General features: G+C 47.5%; 1 protein-coding gene across 4 annotated transcripts in view; it reads left to right on the top strand.

Moving 5' to 3' along the window:
- Positions 1-23,731, top strand: part of LOC147700508 (uncharacterized) — a 72,606-nt gene that overhangs the window by 25,275 nt on the left and 23,600 nt on the right. For 2 of the 4 annotated variants that reach the window (XM_086929655.1, XM_086929653.1), the window contains exon 7: positions 4,316-4,420. The exons of 1 other annotated variant lie outside the window; for it this stretch is intronic. In XM_086929655.1, coding sequence (XP_086785781.1) covers positions 4,316-4,420 — 105 coding nt within the window. Of the gene's footprint in view, positions 1-4,315; positions 4,421-16,518; positions 16,585-23,731 lie in introns of all 4 variants that reach the window. One more of the 4 variants, XM_086929656.1, reaches the window with a different exon arrangement.

Below are 23,731 nucleotides of genomic sequence, written 5' to 3'. Positions count from 1 at the left end.
CCACCTGACCTACTTGCGTTTTAAGTGAGAGGTTGCTGTTTAATGTGATGCCAAGCGTCTTCGCCGATGATGATGGGATCGGAGCTTGACCCATATCTGTTGGCCAATAGTGTGGGCCCCAGTATTTAACGCTGTCCCCAGTCAGGACCAGCTCGGTTTTTCCTGAGTTCAGTTTCAAATTATTTTTGTTCATCCAAGCTTGGATGAACCTCATTGTTGACTGGAAGAAGGAGATGGATGTATCTGAGTTGTCGATTGTGAATAGGAGCTGTAAGTCGTCCGCATAGTTCAGCACCGTTACCTATTTGTCTCTGAGAGCCTGGATTAAAGGGGAGATGTAAAAGTTGAACAGGTGGGGTGACAGGGACGAGCCCTGGGAAACGCCACATGTGATGGCTTGCTTGGTACCCGCTAAATTGCCCTGGCGAACTGCCTGAGAGCATCTACTAAGAAGGACTTCAACCAGCAGGCTGCCTTGCTCCGGATGCCAGCCTGAGAGACATGGTCGATCAAGATGGTATGATCGACCGTGTCGAACGCGCCCGACAAATCCAGGAGCACTAGAGCCTGCGGGATGCGATTGTCTGCACAGTCCCTGAGGGTGTCCATTACTGCCACTACCACCGCCTCCGTTGAATGGGCTGGGCGAAAGCCCTCCTGATGAGGTTCTAGGCAGTTTGATGTCTCTATAAAGTTGGACAGGCAGTTGGCAACATGAGCCTCCAACACCTTTGCTAAGAAGGGGAGAAGGGAGATTGGGTGGTAGTTTGCATTGCAGTTGGGGTCTGCGCCCGGTTTTTTCAGTATTACTGTTGCTTCTTTGAATGCGAGGGGAACTTGTCCAGTGGCAAATGAGTTGTTTAGAAGGGTACAAGCGGGAGCCGGAATAACTGATAGGCAGTCTTTCAAAATATAAGGAGGACATCTGTCGGATGGGGCGCCTGATTTTACTCTTACCAGTAATTCCTGAAATTGTTCTGGGGTGATAGGAGTGAAACTGCTTAGTGAGTCGGTAGTATTGGGACTTAAAACTGAAACGGGAGGACTTGAGGTTTGTGGAATACTGGCTTTGATGGCAGCAATTTTCCCTGTAAAAAAAACTTTCAGTGAATCGCAGAGAGCCTGGGTCGGGGGCAAGCTGGGACGAGCATTGTCACGGTTGGTTAATTCATTAAGAATAGAAAAAATGTCCTTGGTTTGTTGGTTGAGTTAGTTATACGGGAAGAGAAATAAGCAGTTTTTGTAACCAGGATAGATTTCATGTAATCCTTCCTGGCAGTGATGTATCGAGTTTTAGCGTCAGGGGCATAGTTACGACGCCAAAGTCGCTCAAGTTGTCGAAGGGCCAGTTTTTTTGCTTTTAGGTCTGGGGAAAACCATTTTTGGGCATCAGCGCGCCGGGCCAGTTTGATCGTCTTGTATGGGGCATGGACGTCGCTGGCTGTTTGCAGCCAGAGAGAGAGGTTGTATTCTGCTGTGTTAATATCAGGATGGTGGGGGGAAATGGAGGTGGCAAGAGTTTGTAGAAATTCCGACCTGTCTAGGGAATTCCATTTCCTGGCTCGTCCACCCATAGCTGTGACGGTAGTCTTTTTAGGGGGATAGACAAGATTAAATTTGAGAAGAAAATGGTCAGACCATAAACACGGGAAGGTGACCGGGGTTGTAACTAAAAGAGAGTTGGTCCAGACCTGGTCCAGAATGTGGCCTTTACAGTGAGTTGGTGAAAGTACATGTTGTTCAAAGTTTAAATTTGTAAGCAGCTCAGTGAGTTCATGCGACTGAGGACCTTCCAGAGGGTCATTGAACCAGTAGTTGAAGTCCCCAACCAGTAGAATCCTGGCATGATCAATGGCTAGATTGGCAATTTGTTCACTGAGCGTTAAAGGGAAAGACGGCATATTATTAGGGGGTCTATAGAGGAGGACGCATGCCATAGTTGTGTAGGAAGTGTCAATTTTTAGAACCAAATTTTTAGTGTCTGAGAGATTCAGGCAAGTCAAGGCGGTGACGCTCAGGTCGTGGCGGAAGATAGCTGTCACTCCCCCGCCAGATTTTCCGGATCTACGATCAGCGTGAATGATACAATAGTTTGGTGGCAGTGCCGCAATGATATCTGGGGCAGAGTCTTGAGTCAGCCAAGTCTCTGTGAGTAACAGGATGTCGAGTTTGTCCCCGTCCAATAAAAGAAAGAGGTCCAGGTTGTGTTTCACCATGGAGCGGGTGTTTAGATAGGCTATAGACATGGAATGGGGACGAGAGTCGGATGCTGTATGACTGGTGAGGCCGGCAGATGTTGTGGTGGCGGTATCGAGGGTGGGAGAGCGATGAACTAGGAGCTCCAGTCTCTGGGCTCGATTACGTGATAGCTCGATCAGGTAGCCCTGGCCGTTGTTGATGGTCAGCAGCTCCTCATGGGAGTAAGCAATCAGCCCAGTAGCATGGCGTACCCCGGGGCCCGTCAGGGCGCGGACGAGCGCAGATGGGCTTTCCTTTGGCGCGCCTTCGGCGGGCCGCCGGCGCGCCCGCTGCGCTCCCTAAACAAGAGGGCCATTTTGTACCAGTGAGGGCGGGAGGGCCGGAGCACTGGACCGCTCGTCTGCTCCTGCTCCTCACCCAAGATGGCGGTGGCTAGAAGGATGTCACCCAAGCAGCGCCTAATCGGCTGCAATGGGCCACAGCAGGGCAAGAAGAGTAGTTGGGCTAATGGTGGAGCAGTCCCTAGTCAGCGCGGGAGTGCAGATCGATTTTTAAAAATTATCGGCGAGGTGAGTCGTAGTAGTCCGAACTCCATGAATAAGGTGAAGTAAGTGAAATCAAAAGCATAAAAATCACACACGTCCCGGCTTTCTGCCTCAGGGCACGAGCACTCTGTCAATCGGTGCACTGGAGGCTGTGGGTTTTTGTACCAGTGAGGGCGGGAGGGGCGGAGCACTGGACCGTTTGCCTGCTCCTGCTCCTCACCCAAGATGCCGGTGGCTAGAAGGCTGTCACCCAAGCAGCGCCTAATCGGCTGCAATGGGCCACAGCAGGGCAAGAAGAGTAGTTGGGCTAATGGTGGAGCAGTCCCTTATCGGCGAGGTGAGTCCTAGTAGTCAGAACTCCGTGAACAAGGTGAAGTAAGTGAAATAAAAAGCATAAAAACCACACACACACTCACACGTCCCGGCTTTGCACTCTGGGCACAAAACCCGTTCTGACCTGTGCGTCTGCCAATTCAAGCCACTCAATCATCATTCAAATCTACTAATATCACATATTCTAAGTCATTGGCTTGTGCATAATAATCAATATTTCTATCCTACCTACTTCATCAGTCCTCTTTAAAAGGCTTGTGGCTCTGTACCCCTGCCAGTTTAGTGCCCCCAGACGGGTACCTCAGCACGCATCTGTGCCTGTACATCATTTGTAATGCTGTGCCAGGCCCTATATCAGCTCCTGACGTGTGCCTCTGCATAGAGCTCAGGTGTGTGAACTCCAACCTGACCCTGTGCCGGGTACCTCATCCGTGCCTGTGCATAGCCGGATCCTGTATTCCCTCCTTGATATGTGTGTGCAAACTAAATGTTATGCCACACCATTTACCACTTCCCTGATATGTGCTTGTACTCAAAGCTAATCTGCCAGACTCTCAACGCCCCCAATAGGCGCTTGTATTGTAATTGCATTTATATAGTGCTTACTACCCCTGACAAGGCGTCAAAGCGCCTTTTCAGTGAGTAGCACACTACTCCGGAACCCATAAGGATTAGTGTTGAACTAGTATATTGAAATATGAAAGTAATTGGCGTGGTGGATATGTTAGTCAATTATTTGGATTAAGAAGGGTTGGTGATGCTGGTCCTCTGTCAAAGCGCTCTACAGTCACAAGCTATAATTAAGCAAGTTTGCTCGGGGAGAGGTGCTCTCTTCCTGCTGTAGAGGCTTCTATGCTCCAGGCGAGTTGTTTTGAAGCAGTGTCTTGATACGAAGGACTCGGAAGGAGGAGTCGGTGGGAGCTCTGGGTTCACTGATATCGAAGGACAGTGACTGAGCTTCCAGGGTCACAGGAAAGAGGCTTGCAAGTTCAAACACAGTTAGATATTTATTATTATATCAGACTTGGTCCGCCCCTTCTTTCACTGTGCCGGACACAGGTATTCTGTATTTAACGTCATCCCTGATCCCCTCAGGGCCGCTGATAGACCCAGACGCAGTTGTTTGATACTGCTGAGCTTTTTGAGAGAATTTTGTTTGGTGACTGAACACGATTCCTGTTATATTCTGTTTCAATATATTATATACAATAATACTTGGCTTGTCTTTTCATTACCAGGGCGCACGGCTATCTCTGAGGTGGTTTCATCAAACATAAAGGAAGAGAACGATGTCTGTTTCATTGAGCAGGACTGCGAGATTATCGACGTCAGTTCCTCAGAAGGTGAGTTCATGTTATGAACCCCTTTAAAACCTGTTAGCCTCTGGTGCAGCCACTCCCCCCTCCCCCCGTAATCCCTTTCTTTTGTCTAAACGGACATGCCTTGATACAGACTCCACACCCCCAAGTAGGCCCGAAAGGGACCCGAGACACCCTGTGCGAAATGCCTGTAGCGCTGCAGTCTTATCCCAGTACAGACGTCAGCAATTTCTGCTTGGTCAGTACCTCTTCCAGGAACAGAACTTTTTAGCAGAGGCCAAACAGGAAATATGAAACGATTTTGTTGAATGAGGTCAATCCAGCACTAGAACCCAAGCACTGGTTTCACCCTGATTGGGGTTCTTCAGACAGGTGCAGTTCGGTTACATTGGCACAGTTGTTGTTGAGTTTTATATAGCACGAACTCGGCCCAAAGGTATCGGAGCATTTTACATGAGCACCAGTTGCGTTACAGATGTGCACATTTATTTTTTAGGCGCAGGGAGATTGAGTGATTTGCCCAGAATCATAGGAAGTTGAGTGTCCCTGCCGAGACTCCAACCCAGTTTCCCAGCTACGAGGTCGACCACTCTAGCCGTTAGACCACATCCTCTGACAGTGAGCATGAGACCCACTTCTGGACTTGCCCTGCCACATAGGGTGTCACATCAAATACACAAAAGGTGATGTGAGGAATGCTCACAATAAGGCAAACACCTTAAAAGACAGCAGAAACCTTTCCACCAAGCCTCTTCACTATAGATTTTCTAGGTGAGACTCCTTTAATAATCAGCTGGTGTTCTACTGTGTGTTCTGTGGGTTGGGGGTCCCTTTCCATTTTCTGTCAGAAGTTTGTTTCCTAGCGTTTGGAAAATACCCATTCCAGCTCCACCTTTCATCACACGTATGTGAGACCTTCATGGGGATCACACTTTTAGAAAGGGCTCGCTTCAAGGCTTTTGTTCTTGTTGATCATATTTAGGTATATAGCACCCAAGTCCAAGTCTTCGGGAATATCACACTCAACTACTAGTTCACTGGGTTTTTTTTCTTCTTTTTATTGAACAAAAACAAATAAAATACATAAAATAATTCTCAGGTGAATGCATTCGGTTCCAACACATAGGTCAATGTGGCACAATACAGAATCAAATACACAACAGTCAATACAAGGGTCCAGTGGATTCTTGCGCTTCCAGGTCTAAACCTGACCTGGGCGGCTCACAGATTCCCCCCAGGGGCTATTCCACACCCCCCAGATCTTACCCCACTTCTGCGGGCAACCCCGAGCCACAAACACTGACCTCTCTCTGAACATACACCAATTAAGGTCTTCTGCCCATTTATTGATTTGGAGCGGCTGGCTGGCTCCCCAAAGTTGAGCGATATTATGTTTGGCCACCATATATGTTAGCGTGGCCCACTGTTTCTGGTACACACTTAAATCAAATGGTTCCCACACATTCAACAAACATCTCCAGGCTTCTGGCCGCATCTACACCCCCAACACTTCTCTCAGCTCATCATGAATCTTTGCCCAATATTCCTGTATCACACTGCAATGCCAGAGGGTATGCATCAAGGTGCCGACTGCTCCGCACTCTCTCCGACAAACTCCACTCTCAGCGCGTCCCATTCGTACCAGACGGGGCCCCGTTATGTAGGATCTATGCAGGATCTTTAGCTGCACCAATCGGAGCCGCATCTGGATAGCGACTACCTTGGGGGAGGACACCGCCTCCACCCAATCCTCATCATCAGGTTCTAGCCCATCCGCACTCCACTGAGCTCTAATCCTCACCAATGGGTTCTCGGAGTTGTTGACCAATTTCCGATATATCAATGAAATGGTTTTCTCCAGAATATGCTTATCCAGTACACGGTCCTCAAGAGGGGATGCCTCCGGGAGTTCAGTGTCTTTGGGGACATGAGTGGTGAGAGCATGCCTCACCTGTAGATATCAGAAGTATTCATTCTGATGTAGACTATACTGCTCCACAAGGGACTCAAACGTATGCACCGAGTCTTTCCACCACACATCCTTTATCCGGGTAATTCCAATAAGGTCCCATCTATTGAATCCCTTGGTCTTCCACAGACTGCCCAACCTCTCAGAATTCAATAAAGGGATGACTAGTGTCAACTTACCCTCCCACCCGAGACTTCTATTGGGTGCATGCCACACCTGTGTCCCATGTGCAGTTGGACCAGTCAAAGGAAATCTCCCAGGCCTAGAGTACAGAGCTCTATCAACCATCCCACCGGGGACTTGGCCCCGGTCCATGGCATAGCCCGGGTCTCCTGGAAGTCCATAAACAATATGGTTCACTGCGGCCAATTGGGAGGCCCAGTAGTACTTACGCAAATCTGGAAGTCCGATCCCGCCATCATACCACGGGAGGTCAATTTGTTGAAAGCAATGCGGGCCCCGCCATCCCAAAGGAGCTGCCTCTGGAGAGCTACTATCTCTTTGAAGTGTGCGGCCGGCACCGGGTCCATCGAATTCTGCAAAGCATACAGAAACCGGGGCAGCGCCATCATCTTGAAGAGAGCTCTCTCCTACACCTGCTTAACGGAGCAACTAGGTTACTGTCATACCGCAGCTTTGGATCAAGCGTGATGTATATGCCCAGGTACTGAAACCCTGTCGTCTCAACACGAACAGGGCACGACTGCGGGATCGCCGGCGGATTGCCCACCACAACAAACAGCACCGACTTGGCCCAGTTAATAGCCAGTCAAGAATACCTGCTAAAGATGGCCAGTACATCTAGGAAGTGCCGGAAGGACTCCTTGGGGCTAGTTAGATAAAGCAGCACGTCATCGGCATATAGCGAGATTTTATCTTCCCAGTCCGGAGTCCACCACAGACCCCGGATCGACCTATCCCATCTAATCCATGCAGCCAATGGCTCCATCGCAAGTGCGAAGATAAGCGGAGACAGCGGGTACCCCTGTCTGGTGCCCCTCCCCAATGAGAAGTCGCAGGACCTGCAATTGTTGACGAACACTCTAGCCAGGGGTTTTACGTATAACAGGCGCACCCAACTGATAAATTCACTTCCAAAGCCCAGTTTCGACAATACAGCAAACAAATACTGCCACTCCACTCTATCAAAGGCCATTGTGGTTATCTAGGGAGACTAACACAGTTTGTTCATGTATTCTCGATGACCCCCTCCCCCTTTCCACCCCCCCCCCCCCCGAGGACTCCGTGCAGCCTGCGCAAATTCAGCGCCGTATTGCGGCGTGGCATGAACCCGGATTGATCCGGCTGAATCAAAGACATTATCACCTTGACCAGCCTGGTAGCTAGAAGTTTAGCCAATATTTTGGGTTCTGCGTTGAGTAACGATATGGGCCTATAGGAGGAGCACCGTGTCTCGGCTTGCCCGCGTTATGAATGACCACTATGTTCGCCACACTTTGATCATAGGGAAGTTCGCCACTCTCCATAAACATGGCGCGAATATGAGGGGCTAGTTATTCGCGTTTAACTTGTATAATTCAATAGGTATCCCATTGGGGCTAGTCGCTTTACCCGATTTTATCTGTCTAATCGCTTGGGCAACTTCGTCATCTGTCAGTGCGGAATCAAGATAGCTCCTTTCCCCCTCTGACAGACGAGGCATGCCTATATCCCTAATCATCTCACCATTCTCCACTTCCGTGAAGTTACTGCCGGCTGCATAGACTTTCTGATAGTACTCAGAGAATTCATCCGTCACCGCCTGTGGAGCCGTGATCATGCGCGACTCCGGCCCTTCCAATTCCGGTACCAGCCTGGACGCCCGCTCCCCATGCTCAAGCCAAGCAATCGATTTGCCGGCTTTATCACCATATTCGTATAAGCTGCTCTGACCGGCATTGTGGTGTGTCACTGCTCTATTTCTGACTAACGCTCTATACTCCTTCTCTTGGTGGCGCAGCAGGTGGAGGTCCGCCGGCATATGCGCCTTAACTATCTTCTCTTCCATATGCATGATGTCCCCCTCTTTCTGAGCTACTTCCGCCTGAGCTCTCTTCTTCTTCCCTGACACTAAGGATAACACTTCACCTCTTGCTACAGTCTTATACGCTTCCCATAGGGTTTGGGCGGAGTCAACTGAGCCCTTATTCTCCATAAAATAACGATCTGACATCCGAAGGACTTTTCTCTTGATGGCAGGGTCTTTTAACTGCCAGACACCAACCGACTAGTGGCAGCCCCAGAATGAGATTCAGCCACAGCGGGGAGCGGTCAGTAATTCCCCTCCCGAGATAGCGCACCTCATGGATCATAGGCGCCATCACCGCCGGACAAAAGGGGGTGGTGATGGACGTAGCATCTGAATCAATCAAACACTCACACCCAGTCAAAAGATCTGGGTTTAATCCTCATGGGAACAGTCGAGCCCGAACTGTCAAGCCATGTCTTCCCTGGACCGGAAACAAGCTTCCGAGGACCGGTTTCTGGCATTCCAGCCTTCTTCAGCCCGCTTGCTTGAATCCAGTGGCAAAGTGAGCAAGGGACTCACGTCTGAGCATACCCTGCCACACTTATGGCGGCCAAAAGCGGTAAAAAAGGGGGTGGTGATGGACGGAGCATCTGAATCAATCAAACACTCACACCCAGTCAAAAGATCTGGGTTTAATCCATCACCGTTCTTTAGCCCACTCTGCCATCCCAGTTCAGACATGGCCATATGCAAATCAGTCTGACCCTGTGCCTCATGGGAACAGTCCAGCCCGAACTGCCAAGCCATGTCTTCCCTGGACCGGAAACAAGCTTCCGAGGACCGGTTTCTGGCATTCCAGCCTTCTTCAGCCCGCTTGCTTGAATCCAGTGGCAAAGTGAGCAAGGGACTCACGTTTGAGCATACCCTGCCACACTTATGGCGGCCAAAAGCGGTACAAAAGGGGGTGGTGATGGACGGAGCATCTGAATCAATCAAACACTCACACCCAGTCAAAAGATCTGGGTTTAATCCATCACCGTTCTTTAGCCCACTCTGCCACCCCAGTTCAGACATGGCCATATGCAAATCAGTCTGACCCTGTGCCTCATGGGAACAGTCCAGCCCGAACTGCCAAGCCATGTCTTCCCTGGACCGGAAACAAGCTTCCGAGGACCGGTTTCTGGCATTCCAGCCTTCTTCAGCCCGCTTGCTTGAATCCAGTGGCAAAGTGAGCAAGGGACTCACGTCTGAGCATACCCTGCCACACTTAATGCGGCCAAAAGCGGTACAAAAGGGGGTGGTGATGGACAGAGCATCTGAATCAATCAAACACTCACACCCAGTCAAAAGATCTGGGTTTAATCCATCACCGTTCTTTAGCCCACTCTGCTACCCCAGTTCAGACATGGCCATATGCAAATCTGTCTGACCCTGTGCCTCATGGGAACAGTCCAGCCCGAACTGCCAAGCCATGTCTTCCCTGGACCGGAAACAAGCTTCCGAGGACCGGTTTCTGGCATTCCAGCCTTCTTCAGCCCGCTTGCTTGAATCCAGTGGCAAAGTGAGCAAGGGACTCACGTCTGAGCATACCCTGCCACACTTATGGCGGCCAAAAGCGGTACAAAAGGGGGTGGTGATGGACGGAGCATCTGAATCAATCAAACACTTACACCCAGTCAAAAGATCTGGGTTTAATCCATCACCGTTCTTTAGCCCACTCTGCCACCCCAGTTCAGAATGCAAATCAGTCTGACCCTGTGCCTCATGGGAACAGTCCAGCCCGAACTGTCAAGCCATGTCTTCCCTGGGCCGGAAACAAACTTCCGAGGACCGGTTTCTGGCATTCCAGCCTTCTTCAGCCCGCTTGCTTGAATCCAGTGGCACAGTGAGCAAGGGACTCACGTCTGAGCATACCCTGCCACACTTATGGCAGCCAAAAGCGGTACAAAAGGGGGTGGTGATGGACGGAGCATCTGAATCAATCAAACACTCACACTCAGTCAAAAGATCTGGGTTTAATCCATCACCGTTCTTTAGCCCAGTCTGACCCTGTGCCTCATGGGAACAGTCCAGCCCGAACTGCCAAGCCATGTCTTCCCTAGACCGGAAACAAGCTTCCGAGGACCGGTTTCTGGCATTCCAGCCTTCTTCAGCCCGCTTGCTTGAATCCAGTGGCACAGTGAGCAAGGGACTCACGTCTGAGCATACCCTGCCACACTTATGGCAGCCAAAAGCGGTACAAAAGGGGGTGGTGATGGACGGAGCATCTGAATCAATCAAACACTCACACCCAGTCAAAAGATCTGGGTTTAATCCATCACCGTTCTTTAGCCCACTCTGCCATCCCAGTTCAGACATGGCCATATGCAAAGAAGTCTGACCCTGTGCCTCTGAGCATACCCTGCGGGAAGCAGCACATAGTCCAGCCTAGACAGACTACCGTGGGCTGATGAGACATGTGTGTAGATGTCGGATTAAGTACTCGCTAACTGTCCACCAAGCCCAGAGCGTCCAGAAAGTCAGACAGCCATTTCTGCACCTGCCTAAGCACACGGGGTGGGCTACGATCCATCTCACCATCTAACACAGAATTAAAATCACCACCTAATACTAGATCTCCGAGAGGTAATGAGAGGAAGACAGTACCCAAATCCTGATAGGTCTCAGTCTGGAGGCCGGGCAGCACATAGATAGACAAGAGTGACCGTCCGGCCCCCTACCTGCCCGAGACACCTGCGTAACTGCCCCTCTGATCAATCCAGGTGGCTCGCACGGACAAAGGGAATTAATTCTTGACTAGGATCGTGACGCCCCTGGAGCTGGTTGTGAATCCAGCGTGTACCACTAATTTATACCCTCCCTTGTGGAGGGCTAAGCATCTGTTACCGACCAATTGCGTCTCCTGCAGTAGTATCACGTCTGGGGAATGCCGCCTAATGAGCTGACTAACCATCCCTCTCTTGATCTTGTCACCTAGGCCATTTACGTTCCAACTCAGCACTTTCATCCCCGACCCTCTGCTATTCCGTGTCACAGTGCCCATGCAAAGCGCACATCGCAACGTGTTCATCACCTGAGACTAAAAAATAAGCACCATACCTCCAAAAAAAATAAACCACAATCACACCACAACACATACAACAACACAACCACCCCCCACCCCCCTCCCTGCACCCTGCTCTCGGCATTTGCCAATCCCCAACTCGCAGTGTGCCTGTCGCCCCATACTCTAACTAATCAACTATCTAAATGTAGATCTGAGGAGGAGTAATTCCTGTTCCTGTGGACCTCCTCCATCTTTGCCACTGCGTCTCTGAGGCTCCGCCCGTGCAGGAAGGCCGTCAACCCAGTCTGAAGTGCTTTTGGGATTGTCGAAAAACCTGACCTTTCCCTGGGCCTCGACCTGCAGCTTGGCAGGGAACATCATGGCATATTTATATCCTTTGTCTCTGAGCCGCTGCTTGACTCCAAGGAAGCTTTGCCGCTGTTTCTGAACCCTCTGGGTGAAGTCTGGAAAGAAATTTAGGGTTGAGTTTTCGTACTTTAAAGGGCCCTCCGACCTAGAGGCTTGCATGATAGCGTCTCTATCTCTAAAGTAGAGGGCCCTTGCGATCATTGGTTGAGGAGGGGCCCCCGGACGCAACCATCCGCCCGGTATTCTGTGCGTCCGTTCTATAGTAAAGAAGTTTCCCAGCCCCTTGGGTTTCAAATGTTTGAGTATGATATCCTCTACAAATAAGTCAGGGGCCTGTCCCTCGGCCTTCTCCGGGACACCTGTGATACATACATTGTTCCTCTGGGCCCTCCCTTCTAACTCGTCCAGTCGGCGGCCCGCCATCTCACCAGAGGCCTTAAGGTTCCGAACCCCCCGCTGCAACTGTGCCACGTCGTCCGTCAGACTCGCTGTTTTGATATCCAACGACTTCACTTTCTCACTCGTTTTGGTGAGGTCGGCCCGGATCAGATTGACCTCTATGGTCCCTGTGTCCAGTTTGTGGTCGAGCGACTCCATCTTTTGTCCGAGTGATGTTTTGACTCCGTCTATGGCTGCCATCACATTGTGCAACGTGAGCGCAGGTGCAGGGCAGGAGGCCTCTGTACTTCCGACACCCTTCCCGCACGGCAGTCAGCTCCCACAGTAGTTCACAGAATCCACCTCTCACATTGCGGTCGCCATCTGTACACGGTTGTGCGGGCTCACCAGGACGGCGTCTCAATCAGCCCCATTCTCCCTGTGCAACACAAAGTCGTCTCACTCCTCGGCAATATATTCTGGTCAAAGACGATGGCCACGCCCCTGGGCACCCTCTCCATAGACAATTCTATTACGACCATCTCTCAGTCTTCAAGGCCAGGGTATCTCCGACAGCGCCCTTCCCCCTTATGAGTCTCTGCCATCGCAGCTTCCATCTTCGCTGTGGGGATTGAAGAGCTCTCTTTAGCCCTGGCTGCAATGTACTTGGAGCAAACCTGTAGGACCAGGTCTGGCCCAATCCATCAGAGTCCCACTTTGTGGCAGGGTCTAGTTGCTCTGGCGGCCGCGCCGATGCGCCACATCCGCGTCAGCCCAACAAAGAAGGGGGGGCTATCCCCGCCAATTAGGCAGCGTCTTGCGGCCACGCTACCACCAGAAGCGCCCAGTCTCCACTCCAGACCCTGCCGGTCCAGGGGTCCAACTCCACGGCCAGCCGTCTTTCTTCCTGCTCACTGCAGGGTGTGCCGGCTCACAGCGCCGCCGCTGGAGAGGCAACAGCCGCTGCACCGTTAGGATTCTCCCCTCCTCCTGCCCCTGGCCGGTGAGCGGGGGGGGGGTTGGGGGGGGCTAGCCACGTCCGGGTCGGTCAAGATTCGCAGCAGAAGTAGGGCCCCTGGCTATCGGCCCCGTTGTTGATCAACTGTAGCCGGGGTCGAATCCGGCTCGAGGCCCCGGCTTCCTCCCGATGTAGGCCCGAACTCGCCGACCCTGTAGCTCTCAGGCACTGCGGCGGATTCGGCCGCGGAGCGTCGCGATCAGCGCCGCTTCCCTTCTGCCTCAAAATTCCAGGTTACCGGTTCAGGATTTCATGCAGGATATTCCCGGCGGCTGGGGTCCCGGGAACTCCTAGCTCACACGGCCATCTTGGACGCGCGTGAAGCTCCTCCTCCTTCACAGTATTTTTAAATCTCCAAGTCTTTATTACAGCATGCAGCCCTATCACTGTCCCTGTGTGGCAGGTTGTCTAATTTCTTTGAAGAAAATAATTTAAGAACTCAACATGGCTTTGATGCCAATCAATCTGAACCAAGCCAGCCAAGAGAGGCATTAAATGCCTCGCAAGTCCACTTTACCCTATCCACTTTTCAGTCGATTGCCTTGCTGCAATTGCAGAAAGCTATCCTTGCTTGTAAATCCGTGTCTCCCTGGACCCATGCCGCCTGTCATTGTTCATCAGGCTATTCATATTGTGAATCCGTTCCTAATTCAGTTTCTAAATACTTCCATTTCTCTAGCGGAAGCTCCAGGTCCTTGAAACGTGGCAGTCGTCAAACTACTCTTAAAAAAATCTCAGACGGACACCTCAATTCTGGCCAGTTTTCAGCCTATTTTGCTGCTTCCTGTGCTGGTTAAAATCTTAGAGAAGATTGTGAATGTTCAACTGACCATTTGATTGGAAAATTTGAAAGCCTTACATTCTTATCAATCTGGGTAGAGACCGAGACACTCTACAGAGTCTGCCCTGCTCGAAGTCTCTGAGACTATAAAGATAACGCTGGACAACGGCAACAACGCTGTTTTGATCCTATTAGATCGAACAGCAGCGTTTGGCCCGATTTCTCGTCCTGTACTTCTTCGGCGTCTTCTGGATATTGGTATCACCTGCAAGGCCTGGGCTTGGTTTAAATCTCTTTTGACTAACAGGAAACAATTAGTGTCTATTGGACAGTTCTCATTGGAAGAAAGATCGCTAGCCTTTGGTATCCCTCAGGGCTCATCCCTTAGTCAATCACTATTTAACATTGGCTTGCCCCTTTGAAAACATAGATCATCTCCTGTGGAATCTCAACCACATCTTATGCTGACCACACAACATTGATTCTATTTCTGTAAAGAACTCCTTTGGTTCCAAACGTAATTTTTGAGAATTGTTTTACAAGTATTATTCGATGGATGGAAAATAACCACTGATAAAACCGAAATTCTTTTCTTCAGGAAGTCTAACTCGCTTTCCCCCACGAAGTGATGGTCTGAATCTTTGCCTCCTCCTCCATCCACAATACATGTGGCAAAAAAATTGGGAGTGAAATTTGCCAATGCATTGTCTTTTCGGCCACAAGTACTATCAATAGGTGGGAGGTGCTTTTCATTGATTAAATATTTAAAAACAATCTTTGACTTGCTCCCTCCAGCCGCAAAGAGAGCAGTGGCCTTTGTTCTGATAACTTTGAGGCTGGATATTGCAGCAGCTTGTATGCAGGGAATCAAAGCAATTGCTTCATAGACTCAAGTTGGTTTCAAGAGTCAGCCGCCAGTCGCCATTTTGATGATTAAACTCCCTAGATATAGTTCATCGTCCACAGGAGTTGCATTTGCTACCTGTGCACAAGAGGGTCTTATTCAAAATTCTTGTTCTAGTCTTCAGAGAATCTGCTACAACTTCCCTCTTCGAGATTTAAATCCCTAGGACTCAAATCATTCCTGTTCCTAGGATCGAACGCCTGAAAGCAACTTCCAGGACTGCTTTGGTTCATTGCGAACAAAGCCAGTTTCAACGAGTATTTCTCTCCTTTGTCCCCTTCTGTATTTCCTCTTTTCCTTTCTTTTTTCTTTCCTGTTCTTTTTATTGCAGAACGTTTGTTTGAGTTTGTGCCAGGATGCTCTTGTTTGAGTGATCATGCACTCTAAAAGTACCGTATTCATTCATTCATATCTTCTGGCTGATGGGGTTGTCTTGAGAGTCTGTCCCTCATCACCTACCTTTTTTTCCACAAACAAAGTGACAAGTTGAGATCCTCGTTATAATTTTAAGCGCTTTTATTTTCAGTGCTTTATTGAATACTCAAATTAACTTGTAAATATAAATTGGTAATCAAGGAACCCAAAATGTCGCCAAAACATGTTTTGCGACTTATAACACTAAGTGACCTCTTCTTCACAGCACAATTTATATAGTTCTGTGTACAACTAAGTTTATAATTAAAAATAGATTCAGCCGAAGGATTACAATATTCATATCAACAAGTTATTTTTTTCATTCGCTTGCCAGCAGTGTTAGGTTGTGAACTCTGTTACAATTTAACAACTCTTCCCCGTTATTCTTCTGGGGTTAGTTCACTCGATGCTTTCAAGGAGAGAGGTGTGGCACCGCGGACAGGGTGACTGACGCTGGAATCTGGGGATCACGGTTCTATCCCCGGCGCGACAGCAGATTAGCCCAGCACCATGTGACTCTGGGCAATAAATTGCTTAATCTTTCAGATGGCCCCTAGTGCCTGGAGACCTTTACGGGTGATGTTTGCGCTTTACAAATGTGGATTATTAATATTATTGTTATAAGGAGGTAATGGAAGACATGTGGCGCAGCAGCCAGGGCATCGGACTCTGGAACCCGGGGGCTCACGGTTCGATCCCTGGCACTGGCGCCAGATCAGCCCCACACCATGTGGCTATGGGCAATAGCTTACTTAATCTTCCTGAGGAACCCCAGCTCCTTGACACCTTCGGGTAATTGTTTGCGCTTTACAAAAAACGGACATTACATAACATTTTGTCTCTCCTTGGATCTCTTCCCCATCTTCCCACCGAGGCTGAAGAAGCAATTGTCAAGGATACTCCGGTGATGTAAGCAGGTGGGTTCTCTGTAGTGTAGCAGAGCTCTGCTAATCCTTCTGAAGGTAGCCTCCCCAGCTCCGCGTTCCGGGACTTTGACCCCTCTTTGAAATGACCATGCAATACTGACTCTAGTCCGCATTGCTCATGGCAGACTCTTGACCATTGTCATCGAAGTCTGTTCAATGAAGTCAATTAAATGAAATGAGACTTTTAAAGTGCACAGCTACCCAAGGGTGTTTGTCACTAAGACCTATCAGTAAGGAAAATTTGGTTGTATGACAACGTATCGAGACTACAAATATAGAAAAACACTAATATCTTTTTTTTTTTAAATATCGTTAATCTTAATACAGTCTTCCTATACTTTATAACAGGAATGATAAAAATATAGAGTCAAGAATATTGTGGAAGATGTGGAAGGGAATATACTCCAAAATAAGGTAAGGATATCGTTTTTATTAAAAATACACTATAAAGTAAAATATTTAAAATATTATTATACTTAAATATAAGACAAGTAACCTAGTTTAATCAATTACTTAACTTCCCTACAAAACAAACAATCCACTACTAAAATATGAATTTCTAATAAAAAATCTCAACCTTTGAATATACTATAAAATTGAAAACAAATTAAACTATTTTGTTTGCATAGTTGTTAAACAACTACATAACAAATAAAAAATAACATTCACATATATATTTGTTAAATGTAATTAACTTCCCACTCTAACCCTACAAACCCATCAACGCACTACTAAAAAATATTTAGCAAAAATTTAAATTGTAAATGTACTTTAAACAAACTTTTGCTTAAATACATTACTATTAAAAAATAACAAGTATTAACCAATAAAATATGTTTTGCACAATGCAAATTAATAACATTAATTATAATTTTATTAACTGCCCACTGCATTCCCCTACAAACCCAACACTCGCAAATACATCATAAATTACTAATTTAAGTTTTTTTATTTACATTTTAAACTTTACCTTAAAAATGAACAATTAAACTAACAATACTAACTTAATTTCATATTTTAATTGACACATATTAACTTAATCAAAACACATATTTTTATAACTGCATTTAAGTAAATGATAAATAAAATGATGTTATTTAGAACAATATTATGTACCTAAAAACCTATATTCATGACATCGATATTCTATGTTACAATATCAATATTCTTAACACAATATTTAGGTATTTCGATGTTTCCAACTCAGTGTTTTGTGCAATTACCAAAAATGTGTCTACCAGAAAAAAAGATGAATTAATTAGAAAGTGCCATGTCTTCAGCTGTTTCCGGAAGGAGTTATGATCATTATTTTCTCTGACTGTCAGAAGTGCATTCCAGAGAGTGTGTACCGTGAAAAAGAACAACCTGAAATCCTGTCTGGTGTACTTTATCTTTGATATCATGGATTAACATTTGTGTGATGATCACAGACATCTAAGGGGGCTATTTTTGTGAATTTTGAAGCTTAGATACCCAGGTCCTGAATTGTAATGGACTTTATGAGTAAAGCACTGGATTTAGAACCAATTTCTTTCTTTCACGGGAGCCAGTGAAGTTTTCCCAAGTGAGTAGATACTGATGCGAATTTTGTCGAACCTAAAGTCTTTCTTGCTGCCCCACTTTAAATAATCTGAAGCCGCTGCAGAAGACTTTGAGGAAGACCCAGAATGGAGGGCATTACCGTTCTCCAACCTGGAGGTAATCGCAGATTGGACTACGATCCTCCTGGATGTAGCAGGGAGCAACAAACATATTTTATACAGCATGTATAGGAATTAAAATCAGGTGCATGTAACTTTCTTACTAATTAGGGAAAAGGCAGTTGATTGTCCGAAAACATTCCTAAGCTTCTCGCAGATGTTACCGAAGTAGGTGTTTCTCCGAGCTGTTTTGATCACCCTAAAGTGGACCGTGGCGGCGTTTGCTTACCGAGCAACAGAACCCCCATTCTTTTCACTGTTATATTTCAATCAGTTTTGCTGCATCCAGTCGGATATGTCAGTCATGCAAGCAGTGAAATATTTCATTTTGAGATATGAACACTACTGTTTGGGCGTGGTCCATATATAATATCAAACTAAACCCATGAGCTCTTACAATATTGGCAAATAGAATATGTATGTTGCACAGGATACGGCTGTGTGACGACCCCTGTGGCTCCGCACAACTGATGGAAAAAAGGGGGATTCATAAGGGGGGGCATGCTACACATTGGACTCTTTCTGATTTTTTTTTTAAGAAACAGTGTGGCGTAAGAAACCGTGTCAAAACCTGCATTAAGATCCAGCAGGACTAAGGTACAGCTCTACCCTGGTCTAGAATCTCTCTGAGCTCATTGGTAAATGCCTTTATTGCTGACTCAGTGATATGATGGGGTCTACATTCAAACTGTCTAAGATCAAGGAAGAGATTGTTTTCCAAATATTTGGAGATTTGCATATTGGCCCTTTTTTACAGCATCTTAGCTGGCAGTGAATTACCAAAATGGGACTGTAGTTTGAAAGAAGGGACTCCTCTGTATTAGTTTCTTTTAGCAGTTGTCTAATGATGAGGGAAAGGTGTGGCGCAGCGGCCAGGGCGACTGATACCGGAACACGGGGGCTCACAGTTCGATCACCGGCAGCAGGTCAGCCCAGCACCATGTGACTCTGGGTAGTAGCTCGATCAATCTTCCCGACGGCCCCCAGCGCCTTGACGCCGTCAGGTAATTGTTTGCTCTTTACAAATACTGAATTTATCACCTTCTTCCAATTAAGAGGTACAATCACAGACGTAAGAGATGTATTACAAATGCTGATGGGAAGTGGTGTTACATTTTCTCTGCTAACTTGAGAATAGCTGGTGGTCAAGAATATAAAGGGGATCCTGATTTTGTTTCTATAAGAAACTTCTCTCCTTGAGATCTAGTTATGGTAGAGAAGTCCCTGACCGTCGTCTTATTGTTTGTTCATTCAATCAATCAGAACATTTGTAAAGCGCGCTACTTACCCGTGAGGGTCTCAAGGCGCTGAGACGAGGGGTTGCAGCTACTGCTCGAAGAGCCAGGTCTAGAGGAGACTTCTGAAGGCGAGTAGGTCTTGGGTCTGATGTAGGTGGGTGGGGAGGGTGTTTCGGGTCATGGCAGCGAGGTAGGAGAAGGATCTGCTGCCGGAGGTTGTTCGTTGGATGCGGGGGACAGCGGCTAGGTCGAGACTGGCGGATCGGAGCTGGCGAGCGGGGGTCTAGAAGCTGAGTCTGCTGTTCAGGTAGGCTGCGGCAGGGGACGTTGACGATCAGTCGGGGTGAGGCGTTTCGGATGCATTGTAGTCGTCATAGGTGTTTGGCTGGGATTCCTGCGTAGAGTGCGTTGCCATAGTCCAGTCTGCTGCTGATGAGGGCCTGTGTCACAGTTCTTCTTGTTTCGGTCGGGATCCACTTGTAGATCCTGCGGAGCATGCAGAGGGTATTGTAGCAGGAGGAGGAGACGGTGTTGACCTGTTTAGACATGGAGAGGGGGAGTCGAGGACGAATCCTAGGTTGTGTGCATGGTCGGTGGGTGTCGGTGTTCAAGGTGAATTGTCACTGTCACATTCTGATCATTCTCTTTGTTCTGGGAAAAGAAGCATAGCTTTTTTCCAGTATTTTTCCCCTTGAAAAAAATAGTGACTATGGAGTAGGGAGTTTGCGAGACAGGTGCTGTACTTTTCCCTGCTTCAGGATTACCTAACTCATTCACAATGGAAAAAAGCTCTCAAGCAGGATTTTCTGAATTGAAAGTAACTGAAACAGTCGGCTTTTGCGGATTTCACCTGAGATTTGTACCTTTGAAGAGCCTCTTTGATTGTTTTTATCCTAATCCCTGTACGCAATCCTCCATTTACATTGTACTTTTTAGGTCTCACAGAGAGACCTATTGCAGTCAAACCACAAAGCTGACTTTTTACGATGCGGATTTGTAGAAGTGCATGTGCTCGTGAATGCGCTTCTATCCCCCTGCCTTGCTCTTCAAAGGCTCCCCTTACCCCCGCCCACTGCTTCACACTTCACGGCCGCCAGGCCGTGACTCGCATTTCTGCCCAGCCCCCCTCCCAGCGCTGCCTTGTTCTGTTTGAAGCACTCCGTTAAAGTGCGTGTTTTCGAGTTTTCTCCATCATGTGCATTTCACACTCCATGTTGCTGTCTGTTGTCAGCTTCCCCCGCCCTCTTCCCTCGTGTGCTTTTGTTTGTGCTTCTGCACATTGCTTCCCCCACCCACGCCCTCTGTGTTCCTTTCCCCAGGCCCGTGTTGGTTTCGCTCTTGTCCTCCCCTATTGCTTTTGTGTCACCTCCATCTCTCACCGCTGTTGCCTTTGAGTCCCCTCCCTTGTTGTTTCGCTGATTCTCTCTGCTGTCCTCTGTTTGTTTTCTCTGTTCCCCACCAGGATTGGTGTCACTACAACGCATGCTTTTACATCGCATGCCTTTACAACGCGGTTTTTACCACGCAGTCCATTACAACGCATAATGCTTTTAGGCGCTGGATAGTGAATTATTTAATTTACTATTCCAACTCCAGTCCCCGTGGATAGCAGGGAAGGTGTTGGATAGTAAATTAAATATATTCCCTATCCTAGAGCGCCCCCCAGCGCAATGCGTTGTAATGGTATGCGTTGTAATGGTTGCGATGTAATGGTAGTGCGTTGTAAAAAATGCGTTGTAAGTGATGTTCCCCTCCCCACCATCCCTGTGTAGCTAACGCCCCCCCACCCGCCTTGTGTGTTTTATTTTCGTATTAGGTACAGATCCAACTTGGATCGGCAGCTAATAATTAAAAAAAAGGTGCTCGATTCTTCCACATGATGACGTAGGCGGCTGTGTCAAACCTTATTTATTTTCTAAACTTTATCCACGTTGCACAGCTTAACAGATACTGTGCCGCGTGGCAAAAAAACTAATTGGCAAAGCCAATAATACATCACTATGGCAGGACCTATGAGTTTTGCCAATGCTTGGTTACAACTTAACTCCCAATCAGTCTGTATGTGTTTTTTTTTCATCTCGCACTGTTAAAATGTTAAAGTATGAAAACAAATGAAAAATTGGGTATTTGTGGAGTAAAAGGCTTCAGATAGGTACATGCTCAATGATTTGACGTTGGGACGTGGCAACAACTAAATCTAGGTAGGAAACACATGAAACAAACGTTTCTAGAAATGTTACATTTTACAGCGACAATAATGATGATCATGGCTTGCCTTCCGGTTGACAGTTACGTTTTCAAATTCGAGGTGTAGTTGCCTTGCTAAAATTAAATAAATATTTAAGAAGAAAGAAAGCTTAAACACATTAACCATTAAACTCTTTACCTCACTTAACGTTTCGAAAGAAAAACTTAAAATAAATGATTGAACTTTGAATGACTGAGCTGTTTGGCCGCATCTTTTCAGCTGGCTTGCAATCTTCCATCTTGTGCATATCAATTCTAAAGTGCGACTGCATAAACTGAGGAAGACTTGCAGGTATAAGCATATTCTTAAGCGTTTCTACCTTTCAGAAGTCGGTATTGTAATTTGCTAAAAACATAATGGTACATTAACTTTGAAAATCTGATATTATTCAGACACAACACCAATACTGCTTTTCAGATAGTTACAAATCATTTGCATTTAAAACGTAAATATTCAGTGCAGACGTGGCAATGTTCTGGGTAGTAATTATGCTTACTAAGTAGGAACATAGTAGGAACTTTCTAGGATAGAATGTTATTCGGAGTGGCTTACTGGTAGAACGTGTCCAACCAGTGCTGTGTAGGGAACTCCCGACTTCAGTGGGGGTTGCCGCTCTACCTAATGGGCTGGTAAGCTGGGTTCATCTTAAACATCGATTAGGCCTTTAGGGATTCATCTGTTTGCATGAGCAAATGGAAGGTTATAAATAATACTTCAAGGGATAACATGACAGTACAGAGTGGTGTGGGTACAAAGCTGCCACATTAGATAAGACAGTGCTGGGATAGAGTAAACATGGTAACAATAAATTTAAAGTGTGTGCCTTGTAAAGCGCACTGCTACCCGGGGGCGTCCTGGCGCTATAGACCGCTGGGGAACCCGTCCTGGCTTTCCCTGTGAGATGTTCCCTCCTGGGTATCTCCAAGGTGAAACCAGGCATCCCCGGTGTTTGTGGGGGGCCGTTGTGGAGATGAGGCAAGCTAATGCCCAGAGTTGCCGAGTGTGATCCCTGGTTAGAGTAGGCACCGAGGCGAGAATTATCGAGTCCGCTGACCCTGGTTCAGGACCCTGCCGCGTCGGGGATTGAACCCTAGTCCCGGGCCGTCCTCTGCTTCCGGGTCTGCCGCCTCTAACCAGTGAGCCACACCACTCCACTAAGACAATACATTTGGCAATATATATATATGTGTGTGTGTATAAGTATATTGTACACTTGGTGAAGGTCCACACTGTAATGCCATGTGGTATAAAGGTTCGGGCGTGGTTTTACATTGGCCTCGCGCATCCACATCAAAGCCATCTGTTGCTTCCCCAGCGTGCTCGGCTTCTCCACTTCTCCTCCCCCCTCCTAATTACATCCCTGCTGTTCACACATCTTCATGGCCGCGAGGCCGTGCTTCAAAGGGATCCGCTCCCCCGCCCCTGAAAGCTTCTTTCGGCGATGTCACCAGCAACATATATCTAGGTTTTTTTTTTTTGCATCTGGGAGCCTTGTATAGTAGGAATTGTGGGGAGGAACGGTAGTCCTCATAGTGACCACAACACTCTTTTGACCACCCTAGCAGTATCCTAGGTCTTTAATAGTAATTATTTAAGTGGGGCTACGTACCTTTTCAACAAAAAGTAAATGTGTAAAGCTTGTACGAAAGTCTGTTAACCCTTTGGGGCTGAAGACCAAGTTTCTTGAAAACGTGGTAGACATTTTTCAATATTTACTCCTTGACCATAGCGCGAAGGAAGTTATGAATGCTTTCAGCAAATGATGCAATCACACCAATAATCTATTACTGAAGCCAGCCAGTACTTGAGCCCCCCCCCACCCCCATTCCCAGGGGATGGTTTGATGCTGTCTGTAGACAAACAAAAGACTTTGTAAAGATCTGATTTGTAATGATAGAATAAAAAGCGCTTTTTCTCTGTAGTTGCAGTTCTTGTCTTTCCCGCACCAACCACCGTTTTCATTCCTTTTTTATTTGTTCTATTTTTAATAAATGCTTCCCCCAGTTGAGCTGCTGCAGTGCCCCGTCCCGCCCCCTGAGTCGCACCTTACTGCTCTGCCATTCACTTTTCATCTCGTTCTCGCGAATTCTAGTAGTTTCCTTCTGTGCCCCCACCCACGTCCGCTCCACATGGCTCCGTGCCCGTTCTCTATTCAAAGCCTTATTTCAAAATAATCATCTTTTGGCTCTCCATGTCGGAGCTCTCTCCATTTCGTCCCCCTCCCTCTTACTACCCCCTTGTTTTTGCCATACACACACCCCACCCTTATACACACACCACACACACACACAACCCCATACACACACAACCCCACACACACAACCCCACACAAACTCCACACACACACACAACCCCACACACACGCAGCCCCCCCA

Source organism: Lissotriton vulgaris, chromosome 7 (genome assembly GCF_964263255.1).
Source record: "Lissotriton vulgaris chromosome 7, aLisVul1.2, whole genome shotgun sequence".
Taxonomy (NCBI): domain Eukaryota; kingdom Metazoa; phylum Chordata; class Amphibia; order Caudata; family Salamandridae; genus Lissotriton; species Lissotriton vulgaris.
Note: the sequence above shows the minus strand (reverse complement) of the source record. Positions and strands in the feature narration are given on the sequence as shown.